Source organism: Solea solea, chromosome 18, assembly GCF_958295425.1.
Source record: "Solea solea chromosome 18, fSolSol10.1, whole genome shotgun sequence".
Taxonomy (NCBI): Eukaryota; Metazoa; Chordata; class Actinopteri; order Pleuronectiformes; family Soleidae; genus Solea; species Solea solea.
In genome coordinates this window covers 15,898,102-15,917,008 of record NC_081151.1, presented here as the reverse complement: position 1 = coordinate 15,917,008, position 18,907 = coordinate 15,898,102, and the positions used below count along the sequence as shown (strand labels likewise).

At 40.2% G+C, this 18,907-nt stretch overlaps 1 protein-coding gene across 1 annotated transcript in view; it reads right to left on the bottom strand.

The window, feature by feature from the left end:
• Positions 1–18,907, bottom strand: part of galnt16 (UDP-N-acetyl-alpha-D-galactosamine:polypeptide N-acetylgalactosaminyltransferase 16) — a 36,886-nt gene extending 17,979 nt beyond the window's left edge. Inside the window, exons 1-6 of the mRNA XM_058616075.1 lie at positions 18,451–18,907; positions 11,872–12,053; positions 11,143–11,241; positions 9,139–9,206; positions 3,221–3,286; positions 2,217–2,338 (exon numbers count right to left, since the gene is read on the bottom strand). Coding sequence (XP_058472058.1) covers positions 2,217–2,338; positions 3,221–3,286; positions 9,139–9,206; positions 11,143–11,241; positions 11,872–12,053; positions 18,451–18,672 — 759 coding nt within the window. The 5' untranslated portion in view covers positions 18,673–18,907. The remainder of the gene's footprint in view (positions 1–2,216; positions 2,339–3,220; positions 3,287–9,138; positions 9,207–11,142; positions 11,242–11,871; positions 12,054–18,450) is intronic.

Sequence of the window (18,907 nt, the reverse complement as noted above, 5' to 3'; positions counted from 1 at the left end):
ACAAACAAAAATTAGCAGTGAATAATTTTCTAAAAATGAAAGAAAGTAAAATTAATTTAATAATTTAAAAATACTGAGTGCCGTCCCAAGTTGTAAAAAGCAAGGTTAGCTAAAAACATCCAGGGCTAACAGTTATGCTAACAGCTGTAAGATGAATGTATGTCAAAAAATCTATCTATAAATTCCAGGAACGTCTTGAACTGATGGTCCAATGGATTTCAAACTTGACAGGCATGAGTTAGTGCGGGTGCCAAGTTTGACGTTGTTTGGATAAGTAATGCAAAAGATATCGTTAAACATATCAATAAAAGAAGCACGCATTGTATGCCATTATGTCAGTATTAATATTTGCTTTCTACTATACACAAATAAAAATGTCACTCAACTTTTGCTGTGTAATACTAACAACTCAAACACACCAAACCAACAATTACTAAAAACACACACACTCTAAAAATAGAAAAATTGCCAGTGAATGATTGTAAATTACTAATAAAAGGAAATGAGATTATTTTAAAAATCTGGAGCAACATCCTAAGTTGTAATAAGTAGGATAAGCTAAAAACATTCATGGCTATTCTAACAGCTGTAAGAAGAATCTGTGCAAAAGATATTGTGTTAATCCCAATAATCCTGATTGGAGTTTAAATTGAATAAATTTAAATACCCACATGCATAGAGCACAGAGTTTTTGACCTGGGAGTGAATGGCGATTACAGGAAGTGTCAGCGGTTCAAAAAACCCATTTAAACGGGTTAGTATTAAACCCATTTCTGACCAGTGGGAGTGAGGTTTGAGGTGGAATGTCTAGAAAATGTTCACGTGAGTCCATGTTAGAAAACAGCAGGAAGTTCCAGATACGTAAACGTGTCAGACTCTGATTATCTCATGCTGAGATAAGGCAAATTTGAGAAAATGTCTGTTCCTAAATTTAGTTGAAAACAGCCTCCCTCATGCTCTCCTCTTACGTGTCTCTACGTGCATGTATCTTCATCCTGTGTGCACTTGTACTGTACGTGAAACTCATTCAGTTAAGGAGGCGAGGAGGGAAAGAGTGTCCAGAACAGTGTCTTTGAAGGTTCTCATGAAAATACCAAAATGACTGAACCAAAATCCCCCGGATAATAAAAAGTGGCTGTTCCACATTTATGAATTGTGAAACACTCAAGTCACGGTTGTGTCCCTTAGTGGCCTGTGTAATTGAATTTTTAGGATGTGGTAAAGGGGGAGATTTTAAAAAGAAACACAACAGAGCATAAAAACAAGAAAATAAGTCAACATGCAGCCTAAGGCAAGAACCACTGTCACTACAAACCTCTGCTTTAACCAAAAAAAAAAACACACTGGCTGGCAAAATGGAACTGTTCCTTGTCCAGCAGTGGCGGCATGGAGGGTGACATCAGGTCTACAGTGAGTGAAAACTCACCAGAGTTAATTCAGTGCTTATTTAACAACATGCAGTGCCAACGTGTGACATCACAGCTAATAAAATCCACACTGAAAATGAGCAAAAAGCCCCGAAGGCTGACATCACACTAACACCAGGGTGTTTCACCTCCAAAATATGTGTGTGTGTTCCAGGTATTACTCATGTTGTGGGGACCTTAGTCTGCTTATTGACATAATGGGGGCTGTTCTTTCTGGTAGGGGCAAAAATCTCAGTCATTTTAAAGTGAAGACGTGTTGGTATGGTTAGGATGAGGTTAGGGTTTGGCCAGTAGTAGTTATGGTTAAGGTTAGAGGAAATGAATGTAACTCAGTGCAATGTCCTTTGGAAGTGATAAAAACCAGACTGTGTGTGTGTCTGTACTTGTATTTGACAAAAAACACTTTGTCCCAATGAGGCAGAACCTCATTTTTTGAGGACTTGTGGTCTGGTTAAGGTCAGGATTAGGTATAAACTGGTTGTGGTTAAGGTTAGGTATAATGGTTTGTAGGCTGTCCAAATAAATGGAAGTCACTGCGCTGTCCTCAGAAGAATAGCTGCACAACACTTTGTGTGTGTGCGCACTGCATGTATCGTGTGAGCGACTGAAGGCAGATTGTGAATCTGTGTGTGTGTTTATGTACTTGTACTTCGGTCCAAAAACATCCAAACCTATCTTTGTGAGGACATTTTCACCTTGTACATTTTGCAGTAAAGGGAAATGCATTATGTCTATGACGTGTCCTTTATTAAGATACAAAAACAAGGTTGTGTGTGTGTGTATATATACCTCCTTGACTCGCTGGATCATCGGCTGCAGCCAGTCGGCGTTGACCTCACAGTGACTGTCCAAGAAGGTCAAAATGGCGGCCGTGGCCGTGGTGGCCCCTCTCACACGTGAGCGGATCAGACCTGAGGAAAGTAAACGACACTGAAGGTGAAAGGTCTAATTCCATATGTAGGGATTTTTTATAGTTTCTTTATTTTATTATTTTTTATTTGCAATCCTCAGTTTTAACATTTAATGAATTTTTTAAACGGAAAACTGAACTGAAAACTGAAAAGGCAAATCAGTGTCCAATATGTCTTTTAATACTGTCAATACTGAATACTTTTAGAATGTGGGTCTTTTATTTTGAATATAGTGTTATCTGCTTGTTGTTTTTGTTACTTTCTTGGCAGGAGTTTTGCTGATTTTGAGCCCAATTCATAATATTTCTGCTTTGTAAATATCATCTTTTTTTCAATCTCCTGTGAGAATAGCATACTTATTTAATTCCTAATTTTCTTTATTTTTATTAAGGGATTAGTTTTTTTTCTCTTTATGTTGCGTCTCCAGATTTTTTAATCCTCTATTAGCACAAAGGGATATCATTTTACCTCTAAAGACCGCTTTTAATGTATCCCATACTAATGCCAGTGCCCAGTATCATTTTCTTCCAAAAACATAATTATGTCCTTTCTCATTTGGATTGTTTAGAATGCTGCTATTAAGTCTCCTGTCTCCTGTGTTCTTCCTGGATTATCATTAATATGTGTGGTACAGGTAAGAGGAGCATGATCAGAAATGTCAACACACGCAACATCACAACTATGACTTCTTTGGCTGTCTCTCTTTAACACAAACAAATTATATGAATATGTTGAATATGTACTATGGGTATAATCACGGCCATAGGGGTAGAAATCTCTCACACCCAGCTCTGTCATTAGGGTATTAATCGTCCTATGTAGTAATGTAGGAGAAATAAATGTCACATTTCAAACCATTTTCTCCCTGATGTGTCCACTCACCCTCTCTCCTGCTGTTCCTCAGGCAGTGGACTTTGGGGATCTGAGACAGCAGCTGGCAGTCGTCAGCTGGATGAGGAGACAGGAGGAGATGGAAGGTTACGGACGGAGACAGGACACACACGGAGGAAAACATCGTCTCACACTCTGTCACTTGCATGGATTTAGACACAGACATGTCCACAGTTAAACACATACACACCCTCGGTAAAGGCCACTCAAACCATAATATTATATCAACATGTGACACATCCCGTTTAAAACTTCATTTTCATTCAAAATCATTTTTCCATCAACAACGGCTCATTATTACCATCATCCACTAACGGTTTGTCTACAGTAACCAACTAAACCATTATTTTCACAATCAATTAATTCGTCAATTATTTTCTCGATTAATCGAATAATCCATAAAATGTCAGAAAACGTTGATCAGTGTTTCCCAAACCAAAGTGATTCAGTTTTTGTTATATGGAGCAAAGACACCGGAAAATATTCACATTAAAGAAATTGAAAAATTAATGATTAATCGATTATTAAAAGAATTTAGCAATCCATTAATAATTGAGTAATTGTTTCAGCCCTAGTAAGAATTACACAAAAAAATTATATTTGAAATTGCAATACTGCAGGTGCAATTTACAAATTAAAAATAGCATTAATACAAAATGTTGCAGCAATGCAGGGATTTTTCAGATTAGAGATTATCTGTTATGGTTGTTAAAAGGCTGTAAAATTGAGGCTGTAAATTCAGTTAAAAGTTCAAAAACTAATTATGAATCATCATAATCCCAGTATCCGTCAAAAATAATCAGAATCTGAATTTTTACCACATCACAGGAGCTCTATTGTCCTGTGTGCATACAGTAATAAAGTGGCGGTGTGTAAGTGTCTTATCAATTTACACCTTCACAAACAGTGTGCAAACAGTGGCCCGCACATACACACTCCCTTGAGAGGATTAGGATTAGCCACAGAGAGTGAGTGAGCTCTTGTTTGTAGAGAGCTTGTAGGTAGATAAAGCAGCCATGTGCCGACATTACGCTGTAATCCTGTTTGATTATGTTTGCGGTTGTGTACAAAAATGTTTTGTTTACATTTAAGCTTGAGGATGTGGAGCGTTATCCACTCAGGGAAGAAGCACAGAGAGTCAAAGGTCACACCCACAGAGCAGATGTGAGTGTTCATCTGTGTGTACTCATCTACAGGACTACTGGTCCTGATGAGTGGAGACCAAAACCTGGTCCTAATGAGGCAGAACCTCATATCTGAGGAAATGGTTAAGTTAAGTTAAGGGTTTAGGGTTGAGTTAAAGGAATACTTCACTGATTTGCATGTGGCCAAGTGTTGCTAGAATAGCAGCAGTATTTTTTAAAAATTCCCTCCCTCAACTACAACGCCAGTTCCACACTTTTTAGACTCACCCATAGGGGGACGAGACTTTATTCCCAGAATGTAAACACGTGTCCACCATCTTTGCTAAAAGTTACTCTAACCGTGTGTGCATTCTGGGAGTTGCATGAGCCAAAATTACATTTTTCTACCTTTGTCGGCCACTTGCTTCAAATATTATTTCACATTTCTACTACATAGATGACCCAGTTTTAATAGACATTCATCTTTCCAACGGTGAAATATTCCTTTAAGGTTAGAGGTAAGGCTTTGCTCAGGCTGTACGAATGAATGGAAGTCAATGCAGTGTCCTCAGAAGAATATCTGCACAAACCTGTGTGTACCAATAAACCACAGGAAGTGATGACATTTTGTGAAAGTGAGGACATTCGCTCTCTCTTACCTTAACAATAAGGCTGTTGATGGGTTAAGAGTTGGTTTTAAGTAGTGCTGTCAAACAATTAAAATATTTAATCGCAATTAAATGAAATTCTTTCTGTCCCATTATTTTTTCTCATTGTAATGCTCTTATCAACATAGAAAAGTGGATCAGCAAGTTTTGTTTTTTTATTGAGACAATATCTCTGTCATTCTGCATATTTTAAGTTATTTCTCTTACTGTGAGAGCCGCACAATAATAAGAGAGGCTGTGTATCACCCTGCAGTTCTGTGAATAAAGTGCCGTTCTTCAACGCACACGGAGTCACACGGCTTAGTGTGTTGTTGCCGTAACGAGCTAATATGAGCTAAATGAGCTAGCGGTCTTCGGCGGTCTCCTTACTATAGTTCGGGGGTCTGCCAGCTTGGTTAGCAACGTTAGCCTACTCCTCTTTGGCCGGCTCTCAAGCCCAAACAAGTGCCTGTTGATTTGTTTCCGGTCTAGCTAAATCCGGTGTGGTGTTGTAGTTTTTCTAACGTTACTACTAAAAAACTACAAAGGCTCGGCCGAAAAGAACGTTAATCTCGCGATAAAAAAAATTTACGCCGTTCAAATGGGTTTGCGTTAACGCCGTTAATAACGCGTTAAACTGACAGCACTAGTTTAAAGGTTAGAATTTTGTTTAGGTAACGAGCTCTGTAATGTATTATATCTATAAATGCCCTCACTAGGAATATTGTACAAGAATGTGTGTGTGTGTGTTTCAGAGTGCTTGCATCATTGATACGCTGCCATGTAACTGCACCCTGTGCATGTTTTGAATACCAAGCACGTTAACACAGGAAAACAGGAAATTATATATAATCAAACAGCAAAACTACAAACATATTAAAAAAGGGTTGACAAAGACATTTTGTGAACGCAAACATGAGCGAAAGAGAAAATGGCCGCGTACAAAACTAAATACACAGGAATTAAAACAAAGATGGAGTTCAGTGGATGTATGTTTAAGTTGTTTGAATTCCTGTTAGTGCGACAATATTGTGTTTTGTGCTGTTTGTTCTTGTCACACGCTTCTGAGCTCCCAGTAAAGATCAGTGGCCTTGAATGAGGACAGTGTCCTCGCCTCCAGGTGAGGTTTAACGGGATTATACTCTCAGACAGTGAGGAAGAGGGCAAACTCATCCTCCTCCTCCTCGTCCGACCGTCTGCCTGCCAGGTCACACTGACGAGATCACACTCTCACTGCGTGAACGTCAGCTGCACTTTGGACTCAATGTGAAGAAACACTGTGAAATATCATCTTTGCTGGTTAAATACAAGCACTGTTGGATTCATAAATGAAAATTTGTGAACTATGGCGAAGTATAATGGAGTTTACTGCATTTAAATGTCTACGTTTTTCTGAAATATGGAGGTATTTGCATTAAAGACATACTAATGTTTTAATGTTTGCAGAACAAAATCTTTTCTGCTCAGTCTTTCTGGTACAAAAAGGTTGAGAACCACTGCCATAGATACATAGATAGAAGATAATTAGGGCCACATATGATTTTTTTCAGAAACAAGTTAAAATATGAAATTCTGACTTTAAGAAGTCTGACTTATGAGAAATCGCAACTTTTTTCTCTATTTCATATTTTTATATGTGGCCCTAATCCTCTTCCTTACATGGACAATGAGTGAATGAGTGAGTGATAATTCATTGAGAACAAAGGCAAAACTGTCAGACTCTGGTGTTGGTGCCAGTTCACGGTGGCAGCAGCAGCAGCAGCTTTGTAGACTGGCAGCAGCAGTCGATAATAAATGAGGCTTCAGTGAGATAATGGAGCCACTGCTGCTGCTGCTGTTTGAATGTCTGGCCAACTCTGACAGCTCTGTGTGTGTGTGTGTGTGTGTGTGTACACAGTGAATGTAGGTCACTGTGTTCATCCCACAGATAGAAGATGCAGTAATTACAGAAAGCGATGCAAGGAGAAACAAGCCTGCGCTCGTGTCATTTCTGCTGCCTGTTGCTGACAAAGAGGAATAATGACTAGGCTTCTCCTGTGATATCACGCTCTCAAAAAACATGACCAACCCTTTAATGTGCTGTTCAACTCATTCCACCACGTCTTGTTCAAATAAACTTTTAATTCAACTATTCACAAAAACAGCAGTTCTGCCTTCATGAATAAAATACTATTGACCATGAAGGACTGAATGAAATCAAAGATCTTGTGATTTATTAACTGATGTCTTAGCACATGTTTAAAATTCATAGCAGTTTTTAAGTCAACTTTTTTAGCTACTAACTATTATATTCATTTATACTTAAAATAACGGCCTTGTTTTATAGAGGTCGACATCTTACAGTGTCATGTTTCTACTGCAGTCTAAATGGAAAAACAAAATAAAATAAAATGAGAACAGCCATAGTGTGTGTTTTTGCACTTTTAAGCAAAATAAGATGTTAAAGTAAAGCAACTTTCTTTGTGGTATGTGAAGGCCACTGTAGTTGCAATCTGCAGTCTCACTTTACCCATTTATTCGAACATGATAAAAATAACACAATAATACATATATATGTATATATATATATGTATATATATATATACATATATATGTATGTTTATTAATAGGAAGCAAAATAACAAAAAAGAAAAAAACTGCATTATTATTTCTTTAAATAATATACAATCTAATAATTTAGGGGTGCAACGATTATTTAACGGATTACTAAATTAATCATCACTTATTTCGATAATTATCAGATTTTTCAGCTTCTTAAATGTGAATCTTTTCTGGTTTCTTTGCTCCATATAACAAAGAAATCATTCAAACTGAATCATTTTAGTTTGTGGACAAAACAAGACATTTGAGAACATCATCATTTCCAGGTTTGACAAAAAAAATCACATTTTTTTAACATTTTTAAGTACTTGACTAACCGAGAAAATAATCAACAGATTAATTTATGAATCGGGTTTAATTAAGTATTAGAGTAAATTAGAGTCAAATGAAGTGAGGAACTTTTCTAATCCTAATCCAGGGCTTGTCTTGTATTTCTCACGCTGAAAAAAAATTATAATATAAATGTCTCAGGTGCGCCGCTATCACTATGAAATCAAGCACATCTCCCATGGAGTTCTGAGTCGAGCCTGCCACTTACCTGTCAATCCAAAAAAAAAAAAGGAAAGGGGCGGGCTAACACTGTGCATAGCACTACAGTACATGTTGCTTGCCTTGTTTACTCCTGAGCAGTGCTCACTTTAGCGGATACTCCACCTTGTGGCCAAAAGGAGAAACCACACCTCCACTGCTACACAGAACAATACATATACCATACATAAAAAACTGGCCATTATAAAACACATAGGAAGGGGGGGTGGCTTATTCTGTTAGCATCTTTTGTCCTTACACTAGTGTAGTCATCGTCCTTTTTTTTTGTTTTCGTTTCTTTTCTTTTTGAAATAACAGTTTGCAGTGCAGTTGCAGCAAATAGAGATGCATCATTGCATAGTCCATTTTAGTCAGGAGGCTATTTTTAGTTGTCATTTTTAGATTTTATATCCTGAAAAATCTATTACTCTAAGTCTGTTCTTTTAATAAACTCAGACAGCCAAATCAAAACATGTGTGAAACATTCAAAACAATACAAGAGGAAAAAAAAGAGTACAAAAAAAGGAATACAAAACAGTGTTCTACATAATTTCATCTCTTCTGAACAGTTGTTGGATATTTCCTCCTCATGTTGTGATAAAATGAAATGAAATCAGGTTTTTCCTCTGTCATGTGTTTGTTTTTAACTCTGTGCATGATTGGAATAGTTTTGTCCTTGTTGGTTCTTTGTAAGTTAATAACTCCAAACAGACGCACTGGACATTTCACTTTGGTCACACTTTATTTAACACATATTCACCATTAACTGCTTACAAACATGCATAAGTAGCATACTAGCCCTTTATTAGTCATTACTAAACACCTTATTCTACCTCTATTACGACATGAATTAAGATTTTTCCTGATTAAGGTGTTAATACGTGCTTAATAATGACTAATAAAGGGCCAGTATGCTACTTACAGTATATGCACGTTAGTGAGCACATAGTTAATGGTGAATATAAAGTGTTACCTTAACTTTGCAGGAAAAAAAGAAACGGTGACTCACGATCAGAGCTGAAGTCGTCGATGAGGAGTATTTCATGAATCAGAGACGGGGGACTCCGCATCAGGACGCTGGGAGAGAGAAGGAGAGTTTATTGTATCTCGACTCTGATTTTCAATCCTTGTACTAGTACACATCAAAGTGCAAATGAATTCTAGGCCACTTTTTCCATTCACAACCTCCAAACAACAAGTGTGACACTGGCTTGGAGTTTGCTGGTTCAATCTCAGGACAGGCCAAGGGCTACGGTGCCCCCTGAGCAAGGTACGTAATCTCTCATTGATCCATCCCGCTTTTTAATATCTTGTCCAGCTGGACGCTCAGTTGTCCTCCTTTTCGGAGTTGCACATGAACGCAGCTCCACTTCTACTGCCCTAAGATCTATGGTCTAACACAGGCCATGCACGGGTGCTGAGACGTCCAGCATGAATAAGGCCCAGGATGCGGCCAGGCCACGAGTGGAGTCTACGTCCAGAGGAGCATCCCCAGAAAAACCTGACACACTGCTGCAGCTGGGACCGGGCTTTTCCATGGCCTGGACCACGGAGCGCTACACACAGAGGCAAAGAAAGGATCGGTATTTCCTCCGGCGAGAGCGGGTCATGTGTTCTCACGTACTCGTCACACATCTCAGCTCGGTAAGTGGTGAGAAGTCCTCTCTGTCAGGGCTGACTGAAACCGGTCAGACTCAGACGGTCAGTGCGTAGGAGACCCAGGCTCTCCATCACATGCAGCACCGGGTATTGGTTTCCTGCTGCTATACGGATGGTCTTTAAAGGTGACATCGAATGCTTGTATCGCACATATATGTTAGTTATGGAGGTCTACTTACATATATTAACTTGTTTTCATGGTTAAAAACCTCCCAGTCGCTGCAAACGAGCCGATCAAAATATCTCCTCACTGACGCTCTCGTCAGCCGCGCTGTTTCAGACCAAAACCACACCCCCAGAACGTGGACTGTGTTGTGATTGGCCAGCCAACGTGAGCTTTCCCACTGTCCTGTGATTGGCCAGGTACCTGGAAGTGACGTAATTGGTAGGCCAGCTCTCAGATACACAGCTCCCCCTCTGGCACGGTGGATGCTCTGCATCTCAGCAGCTACAACGAGAGTAGTTCTTCTTCTTCTGCGGTTGAATGTACGCAACCGGATGTGCCCGGACTAGTGCCCGCACCAGGAGTGGTGAGGTTTTCTGATGACATCATCAGCATAGGGAAGTGCCGATCCGCTTTGCAGAGCCCAGGAAAACAATAAAACCCTATTTTCTCAGCAGTGGCTGAACTGTTTGTTCTGAAACTTTAGGGTTTCATAAACGAGGTAATGACGCAGATACACACACAAACGCAGCGTCAATTGGAGCTTCCGGTCTATGTCGCCTTTAAAGAGGTGTGCCATCTAAATGAGCAGCTCTGGGAAGATGGGGACAAACCGTGTTGTCACGTTCTTGGCGATGCAGATAAATTCTCATCATCGTCCTCTGAAATGAGGATATCTAAGGTTTCGTTTTCATCCTCCCCATAGTCCAGTTCCAGTACATCTTCCTCGGACTGGGAGCCCCAGTCAGTGCAAGCCAAGGGTTGGACTATGTAAATATGATGATACTGTCCCTTGGGCCCCAGAAGGTGTAAATATTTGACATTAAAATTCTCCCTAAACCAGTCTGAGGAGTGCCTACATTCAGAATGGCCACATCTTCTTCAAATATTTGTTGACTTGTTCCTGGTTGTTCCATGGCTCGGCACATTTACGACATTTACATTTACACTTTGAAGCGCATTGTTCTCTGATCTAACAGATATTTTATTGTGAATAAATAAGTTCTGTTACACATGCACCATGTTATAACATAAATGAAATAGTCCTGCACTGAATAAAGTATCAGAATCACTGTATCTTCACTTGTAAAAGTCCTGTTTTAGTCGGAAAAACACAATATTTTGATGTTTTTTTTATATATATTTTGACTGCTCTGGTCTAATTAGGCCGCTTGTGTTTGACCTCATTACCTCTTAATAGTGCGGAGGAGAGTGGAGCGAGCCTCGTTGTGGAAAGTGATGATGACGCTTGTGGAGGGAAGGTCGGCGTCGTAACTCAGAGAAGCACACCTGTGGACAGACAGACGTTTCATTTAGTTCTCTCTGGAAACCACATGTCGCCGTGAGAAGTTACAGAAATATCCAGTGGCTAAAAACACACACACACACACACATACACACAAAGGTCTGTGCAGTGATGCTTCTGAGGACACTGCACTGACATAATGGGCAGGTGTGATTAACAGCAGTGCCCTCTGGAGCCGCCTCAGCACCGCTGCTGTAATGACATGGAAATATGTGGTTGCCAGGCAACAGCTTTGCAGATTTCTGACCCCCTGCTTTAATCTGCTACCTATAGCTGTGAGCTTTAAATCCAGGTGAGAAAACACGAAGAGGAAACATCACACGGCTGTGATTGTGTGACACATGATGTTGTGTTTGTCATAGAGAGAATAACTGTGATAAATCATGACAGAATCGCTGTTTTGTTGGTCCGTATAGGGAAGTTAATCGTTTTTTTTCATCATTTGTTGACGAAAAACACCAAATACACATGACAAACTGTCGAGCATAAGTGGACGAGCTTTCCTTCACATTAAAAGGATTCTTCCAGAAAATATCCTGGATATTGTCATTAATAAACATTATGTGCAGCCTGTTTGTTCTAACTAACAAGCTCACTTGTAAAAGGCTGCTCACCTGTAGTGCCGGGTGTCTCTGATCGCTCGCTCGCTGCCCAGGCGGTCGCTCTCCTGCAGATTGAACGCGTGCTCTTTGTACGGGTCGTCGCCGGGCTTCAGCTGCTTCACTGCCAGGTAGGACTTGTCATCGAAGCTGCCCAGGAGCTGAGCCTGCTGCTCGGGCCGCGGAGGCTGAGTCACCTGCAGAGGGCACAACAACGAGGTCAAAAAAGACCTTTGCTTGACCTATTTACACCACTTTATTTTAACGTTGGTGATAATCGTGTTACTTAATAGATAGCTCAATATTTTCTCAGGTGGTACTTTTGGAGAACCGCTGGTTTAGATAGAGTATGATGGAAAAGCCCATTTCATAGGTAAAAGACGCAGCATCCAAGTAACATAACATGTTATATAATATACAGAATGACATCAACGACAACACATTTACGCACCGCACCTCAGATAACCAACACTGCCACAAAAACACTTGATCCACAAACTCCAAACCTAAAGAACCAAACAGCACATGCAACATCACAGGATGCTCCACCCACTCAACCATCATTTCCAACTCCTACTTTTATGTCCTATATATATATATATATACATATATATATATATATACATATATACGTGGAGGTGAGGTGTCTGCGTCTTCACGGGAATCAATCAGGAGTTCAACGTCCTGCTCAAGGACTCGAGCAAACAGACGAGCGGCAGATCGAAAAAAAAATCAACACGGATGCTAATGGATGACTCACTCAACCTCCTGAGCCTCCACAGCCAAGAGGAACCAATCACACAGTTTTTTTTCTTCTGTGTAATGTGTGAAGAGAAAACACTCATACATTTAATATTTAATGATACATTCACTTAGCTCAATCTTAGTCCTGGGGGGTGACCAACCGTTCTGCATGTTTTGGACTGTGTTGTTGCTTTTAGAGCTCTAAATATGGTCTCTGACCTCTTGAGACAACACGATCACTAAGATTGAAGATATCTGTGAAAACAGCTATAGAAATAATCTCTGCTTGCCAGTTTATACATTATTTTTTGTTTATTTTGTAATCATTAAACTGCTATATTGTTATAAAGTCAGTCAGTATCTAATTCCCGTCAATAATATTGTTTTCTCTCCATATTTGAGACTTCTCGCACGAAAACAACGTATTTCATATCCATCAGTGATTGTGGCTAAACCCTATTAAAGGCACTTCTTAAAAGGGTGAACAAGTGTTTGTAGGTTCATTTTTGGAAACATGCCTACTATCATAAAAATGCCACATGGGATTTGCTGTGTGTTGATCAAAGCTTTTAGTCCAATAAAACCGGGCGCCAAAAATATTGGCAGGAGCGTTAGTGTGTTCCAACAGAGAAACAGCAGATGGCCTGATGTTGGAAAAAAACATAATACTGCACAACAATCTTTGTTGATTTGAGTTTAGATGCACAACATTAGTGAGAAAGGAAATGGATAATGTGTAACTGGTACCAGTAATGAGCCATGAGGAACACCTGAGTTAACAGGCATAAAGAATGGGATAAAAAAAAAATGCCGGATGTCAAAAGGAAAGTGGGCGAAATTAGATGTAAGATTTAGATTTGAACAAGCAGTAAACAGAAATCCTGTAAAATGTGTGTTTAAATGATAAACTGGACTGTCATTTGGAAATAAGACGAGCGTAATAAAAAAAAACAACGTTACATGTGTTCAAAGCTTTAAATGACTATTAACGTGTTAATGTGTTCCAACAGAGAAACATCAGACGCTGGATCTGTTTGCTGGGAAACAAGTGCACAAATCCCAGAATGGTGGTTTTTAACAGGCAGGTACACAAGTGTGTCGTCTGCTTAACAGAGAAAGGAAACACCACAACACAGTAGCACGGTCCAACCAAGGACTAAGCACATCCCATCATCAGCAGCAGCAGCTGCTGTTGAGGTATTAAGGTCATTGAGGCCCCAGTGTAACAAAAGCCAAACTGAGAACTTGAATATTTGTTCTGTAACTTTGAGGGAACTCAGCCAAGCCTTTCTCTCGAAGCAGTTGTTGAGTAATCGGGACATGGCCATTAATAAAACTGCCCTAGAACTAGACGTAAAAACTCACACCGGACCAGGTCCCGAGGATTCTGACACTCATCTCTATAAATACTGATATTTATTTATTATTAAATAACAATGATTTATTATCTTGCAGTCCTGAGAGTTTTAAATAAAGTAAGTGTGTCAACTTAGATCATTTTCTCATGCTACAAGTACATTTAATAAACCAGAATGTGCAAAACGGTTTGCCGGAGCCATATCAACTTTGGCGCTTTTCCACTAAACAGTTCCAGCACGATTTGGCTTGGCACTGCTCGACTCCTTTTTTTTTTGATTTTCCATGAGTGATAATACCTGGTGCTTTTTTAGTACCTGCTCTGGCGAGGTCCGACACAAGAACCAAACTGAATCACATGCGACGTAGATCAGTAAAAATCCTGAAAATGTGCGTTAATATTTAACAGAGGTCATGCAGGAAGTACTGACCTAATCTTTTTAATGAACTGACTCTAATGATTCTTGAGTGTCTAGCGATGCTGATATCAGCCTGATACATTCAGCAATAGCAATAACAATGTTTTTTCCAGAATAAAAGTGTTTGTTTTGATATGGAGTGATATATAGTTCACACATAAAGAAATAATCTCTAAATATCAAAAACAGACAATTAAAATCAATAAAACAGAGGTCATGTGTTTGACACTGTGTTGGTAATGTTAGTATTTCCTCAAACAGAGGATTGCATGTGTCATCACACCATTATACAAGCAACACAACACCCCAGTCCTAATGAAACACATCAGCTGGAGGCTTTGAGGCATTAAATGAATCATATTTTGGGCACTTTCAATGACTAAATGCATGATGTGATTTGAGTAACAGCGTGTGTGTGTGTGTGTGTGTGTGTGTGTTACTGTGATGGAAACAGTGTCTAATCCTTGCTCAGACATGACTGTTAACAGCACATTTAACCCACTTCTCCTGTGGACTGTTTATGTGAATGTGAATCCTGGTTAGTCAGAATAATATATACACACACACACACACACACACACACACACACATATGTATGTACATACATACATATATATATATATATATACATATATTTGTATATATAAATATATATATATATATATATATATATATAGATATATACATATATAGATATATACATATAGATAGAGGTACCAGCTGGTTTAACATCTGGACATTAGCAGAAGCAGCACAAATAAATAGTGTGACATCGAGAGAAACCACAAACTGACACATAACAGATCTGTTTATAACAAATTCACGACAGACGCAGAGGCCACGTGCAGGTAAGACAAACACCAACAGTGTTAGACAGAAATGAGCGTTCACACATTGAAAAAACAATCTGACAGACGATGTCATTTAGAAAATAAATCAGTTGAGAAAGAAAGAAAGAAAGAAAGAAAGAAGAAGCTCAGTGTCTGACTGATTTGGGTGAACGAACTCACCGAGCAAATCACAGATTAAAAAAAGAAAAACCAACTTATTCTGGGTGCACAGTTCAAAGAGTGATCTGATTACAGATGTAGTCTCTTTACAGTTCACCGCATCATCACACTGTGACACTGTCAGTCTGAACTCAATTCAACTCCAAAACTAACTCCAAACTATTGTGTAGCTTCATTATATGTATATATATATATATATATATATATATATTTTTTTCTAAACTGTGTGATTTGTCCAATGTTTCAATCTAACAGTGTAATCTCCATTTTTAGAAGTAAATGTAAAACATTTGGCCAGCTGAGGATTGATTATTGGAGTGGGCGGGCCCATAGCTTGGCTCATTTACATATTTACATTTACATGGTCCTGCCACACCTCACAAAAATGTCGAGATTTTAGACATTTCCGTGCTAAATGTTGGAGATTTCTCTTCAACTGAACTACAGTTCGGCTTTGTTCGCTTTGATTCCTGTGTCGGACGTCGCGCTCATGGGCTGCACCCTCTGGTGGGACGGTTCTGGCTCTGCGAGCCGTATATTTGACACCCCTGATTTAAGCCATAATGTCAGGATTAATGTCTGGAGTTAAATGTGAAGTGCTAACGTCCGATTTTATTTTCTCTTCACACAACATGAAACTTAAACATGAAGCTTAAATACAGAATAAACGCCACAAACTGCCCCCTCTTTGGCTTTTGCCCTTGAATTATGAACAGCGTTTCACTGAATCTGCTGCTGCTGCTGCTGCTGCGGGAGTGAAACATCCTGACATGTTGGCGCACATCCTCAGCCACAGCTGAGACAATTTTATTGGTCTTGTAAATTGTGAAAGAGGCTCCAGTGAGTGAGCCGCGTCTCTGTCTCCTGCAGATACATTTGATCACGCGTCTTAATTGATTTGTCGCTCGTCTCCGTCGTTGAGACTCGGCAGCGACTCAGATTTCACAACTTTAAAATGAGGTTCATTCACGAGCTGCAAAGATTATTTGTATTTTGACAATAGAATCATTGTTTTTATGTTCTTTTTCATGCAAAATGTGATATGAACTGAAATACAACGAAGTTTTCCCGCATATTTATTGACATGTCAACAATGAGTCGATTGGTAATCGACTAAACTGTTCTCCAACTATTTTAAAATGTTGTTTTCTCTGTTCGCAAAGATGGCGGACACTGTTTACATTCTGGGAACGAGGTCCCGTCCCCTTACGAGTGGGTCGGGAGGTTTTCTCGCGAGAAATACCGCGAGAAAACCTTGTCTTGCAACTCCAGCTGTGCGTAGCTGTGTGTAAAAATCAGAGTTCAGCGCATCCATTTAGCCACCAGTGTTAGTCCGACTATGGGAGTTAGTCGGACTATGACCTTAGCTCGATTAAGCTGTGCATGTAAAAGTAAAAGTACGTAAGATTTCTTAGTCAATGAACTCATTCATTTTCCCGTGACTGCTAAACTTGATCCTGTCTACAGAATAAAAGCTCCAGCTCCAGAATTAGAATTCCTCATATTTTCATACATACACACCGACCAGTGATACTGAATTTTTCTTCTGGATTTTAACCCAGGACTTAGGTACCTTGCTCAGGGGCACCTCGACCCAGGATTTGAACAAGCCTCTGGTTAAATGCCCACGTGTCCGTCCTCTGTCTTCACACTCAATGTGACAGAAACACCTGAAGGCGACTCCGTCACCACATCTCCTATAATCTGAGCTGGCATGAATACGGCTGCAATCCCAGCATTCACTGCTCTGTCCAGGCCTATTCTGTCCTTTTCTGGGATAAACGCTGACCTTGTCAGGACCGGTAGTCCTCATGGAGACCAAAACCTGGTCCTAATGAGGCAGAACGTCATTTCTGAGGAGGTTTTAGGGCCAGGATTTGAATTGTGGTTAGGTTAATTAACTGGTTATGGTTAATGTTAGGGATAAGGCTGTGCAGACCTGTGTGTGAACCATGTACATGCACATATAAACCCCAGGTGGCGCTCATGCACCTGCCCTTTTCTCCAGCTTCTTCCCACAGTCCAAAAACATGCAATATGGGGATTAGGTAAACTGGTTACTGTAAATTAATGATAGGTGTGAATGTGAGACTCTGTGGTGGAGGATTAAGCAGTAGATAATGGATGGATGTTATGTTGATGTGGTCCATAACATCAAGTCTTCATTAGAAATGTGTAATAAATGAGAAACTAGATATTTTTCTATTATATATTTGTATATTTATATTTGTTTTCCACACTATTTCTTACTTTTAGTACATACTATAATATTTGTATTCACCACAGAGACAACCTGTCTCAGCATGTGTCGATTTTGCAGAAACCTGATGAGAGGGTCTATTAAACATTAGCCACATAAATGACACAGAATGATATTTTGATGATCGATTATTCAGATATAGAATAGACCTTCTGATTTTCCAGCTTCTTAAGTGTGAATATTTCCTGCTTTCTTTTCTCCATTTTGATAAAGAAATCCTTCAAACCGCTTGTGGACCAAACATCCGCGAACATGATCATCTCCGCGTTTGCTAAACCGTTTATGAACGAAACGAATACTCGATGAATCGATTATGAAAACAATAATTAGATGCAACTGTGATATTATATGTTCAATTCAGATAATAAGCATACGAGGGCTGTTTTCTTTCACTGGAGCCCCTGCCCCCTCAAACGTCCGCGCACACCGCTGGTGTGACCCAGAAGGTCTCAGCTGCATAATGTGGTTTACGAGGCGTTTGCGCACAACGCGCAGGTCAGGACTTATGGAAAATCCTATTAGAGCTCGTGAGTTTCTCTCAGGCTCGAGGACAAATACAGACACGAGACATGGATGAGGAGATCAAAGCTGCCCGTGGATCATAGTCATGTTATTATTATTGTTATTGTTGTTATTACGGAGCAATAACAGGAGGCTGTTGTTGTGACAGCCAGCTGTGACCATCACCACCTCCATCATCCTCATCACACACACACACACACATCAACATGCAGCACACACTCTCCTGCAGCTTCAACGTCAGCAACACACACACACACACACACGAGCGCGCGCGCACACTCACTATCAGTGGGATGGTCCTGTCGTCCCGGTGGATCTCCAGCCGCCCGGACACCAGCTTCTGCCCGTGGCTCCTGCCGCGGCTCACAGCAGCAGCAGCGGCAGCGGCCGCCGCCGACTGCGACGACGACGCCTGCGGCTTGTTGTCCTGCCACAGGTAATAAAACGTCCCCAGGATCCACGCGACGGTGAGAATCGCGATGGCGTTGGCGCGTATCCTGCGCATGGTGAGCCCATACGGAGGACTCCAGGAGCAGGAGCGAAGCCCGGCTTGGTTCAGGTCCGGCGCAGCTTCAGCAGCCTCCTCCTCCTCCTCCTCCTCCTCCGCCGGTGATGGATAGAACCGCAGCTCAGGCAGAGAGAGAACCTCTGTCTGTGTGAGTGAGAGCAGAGAAGCAGAGAAGCAGCGCTGTTTCTCTGCTTCTGCTGCTGCTGCTGCTGGGATTTGCGCACTGACTGAG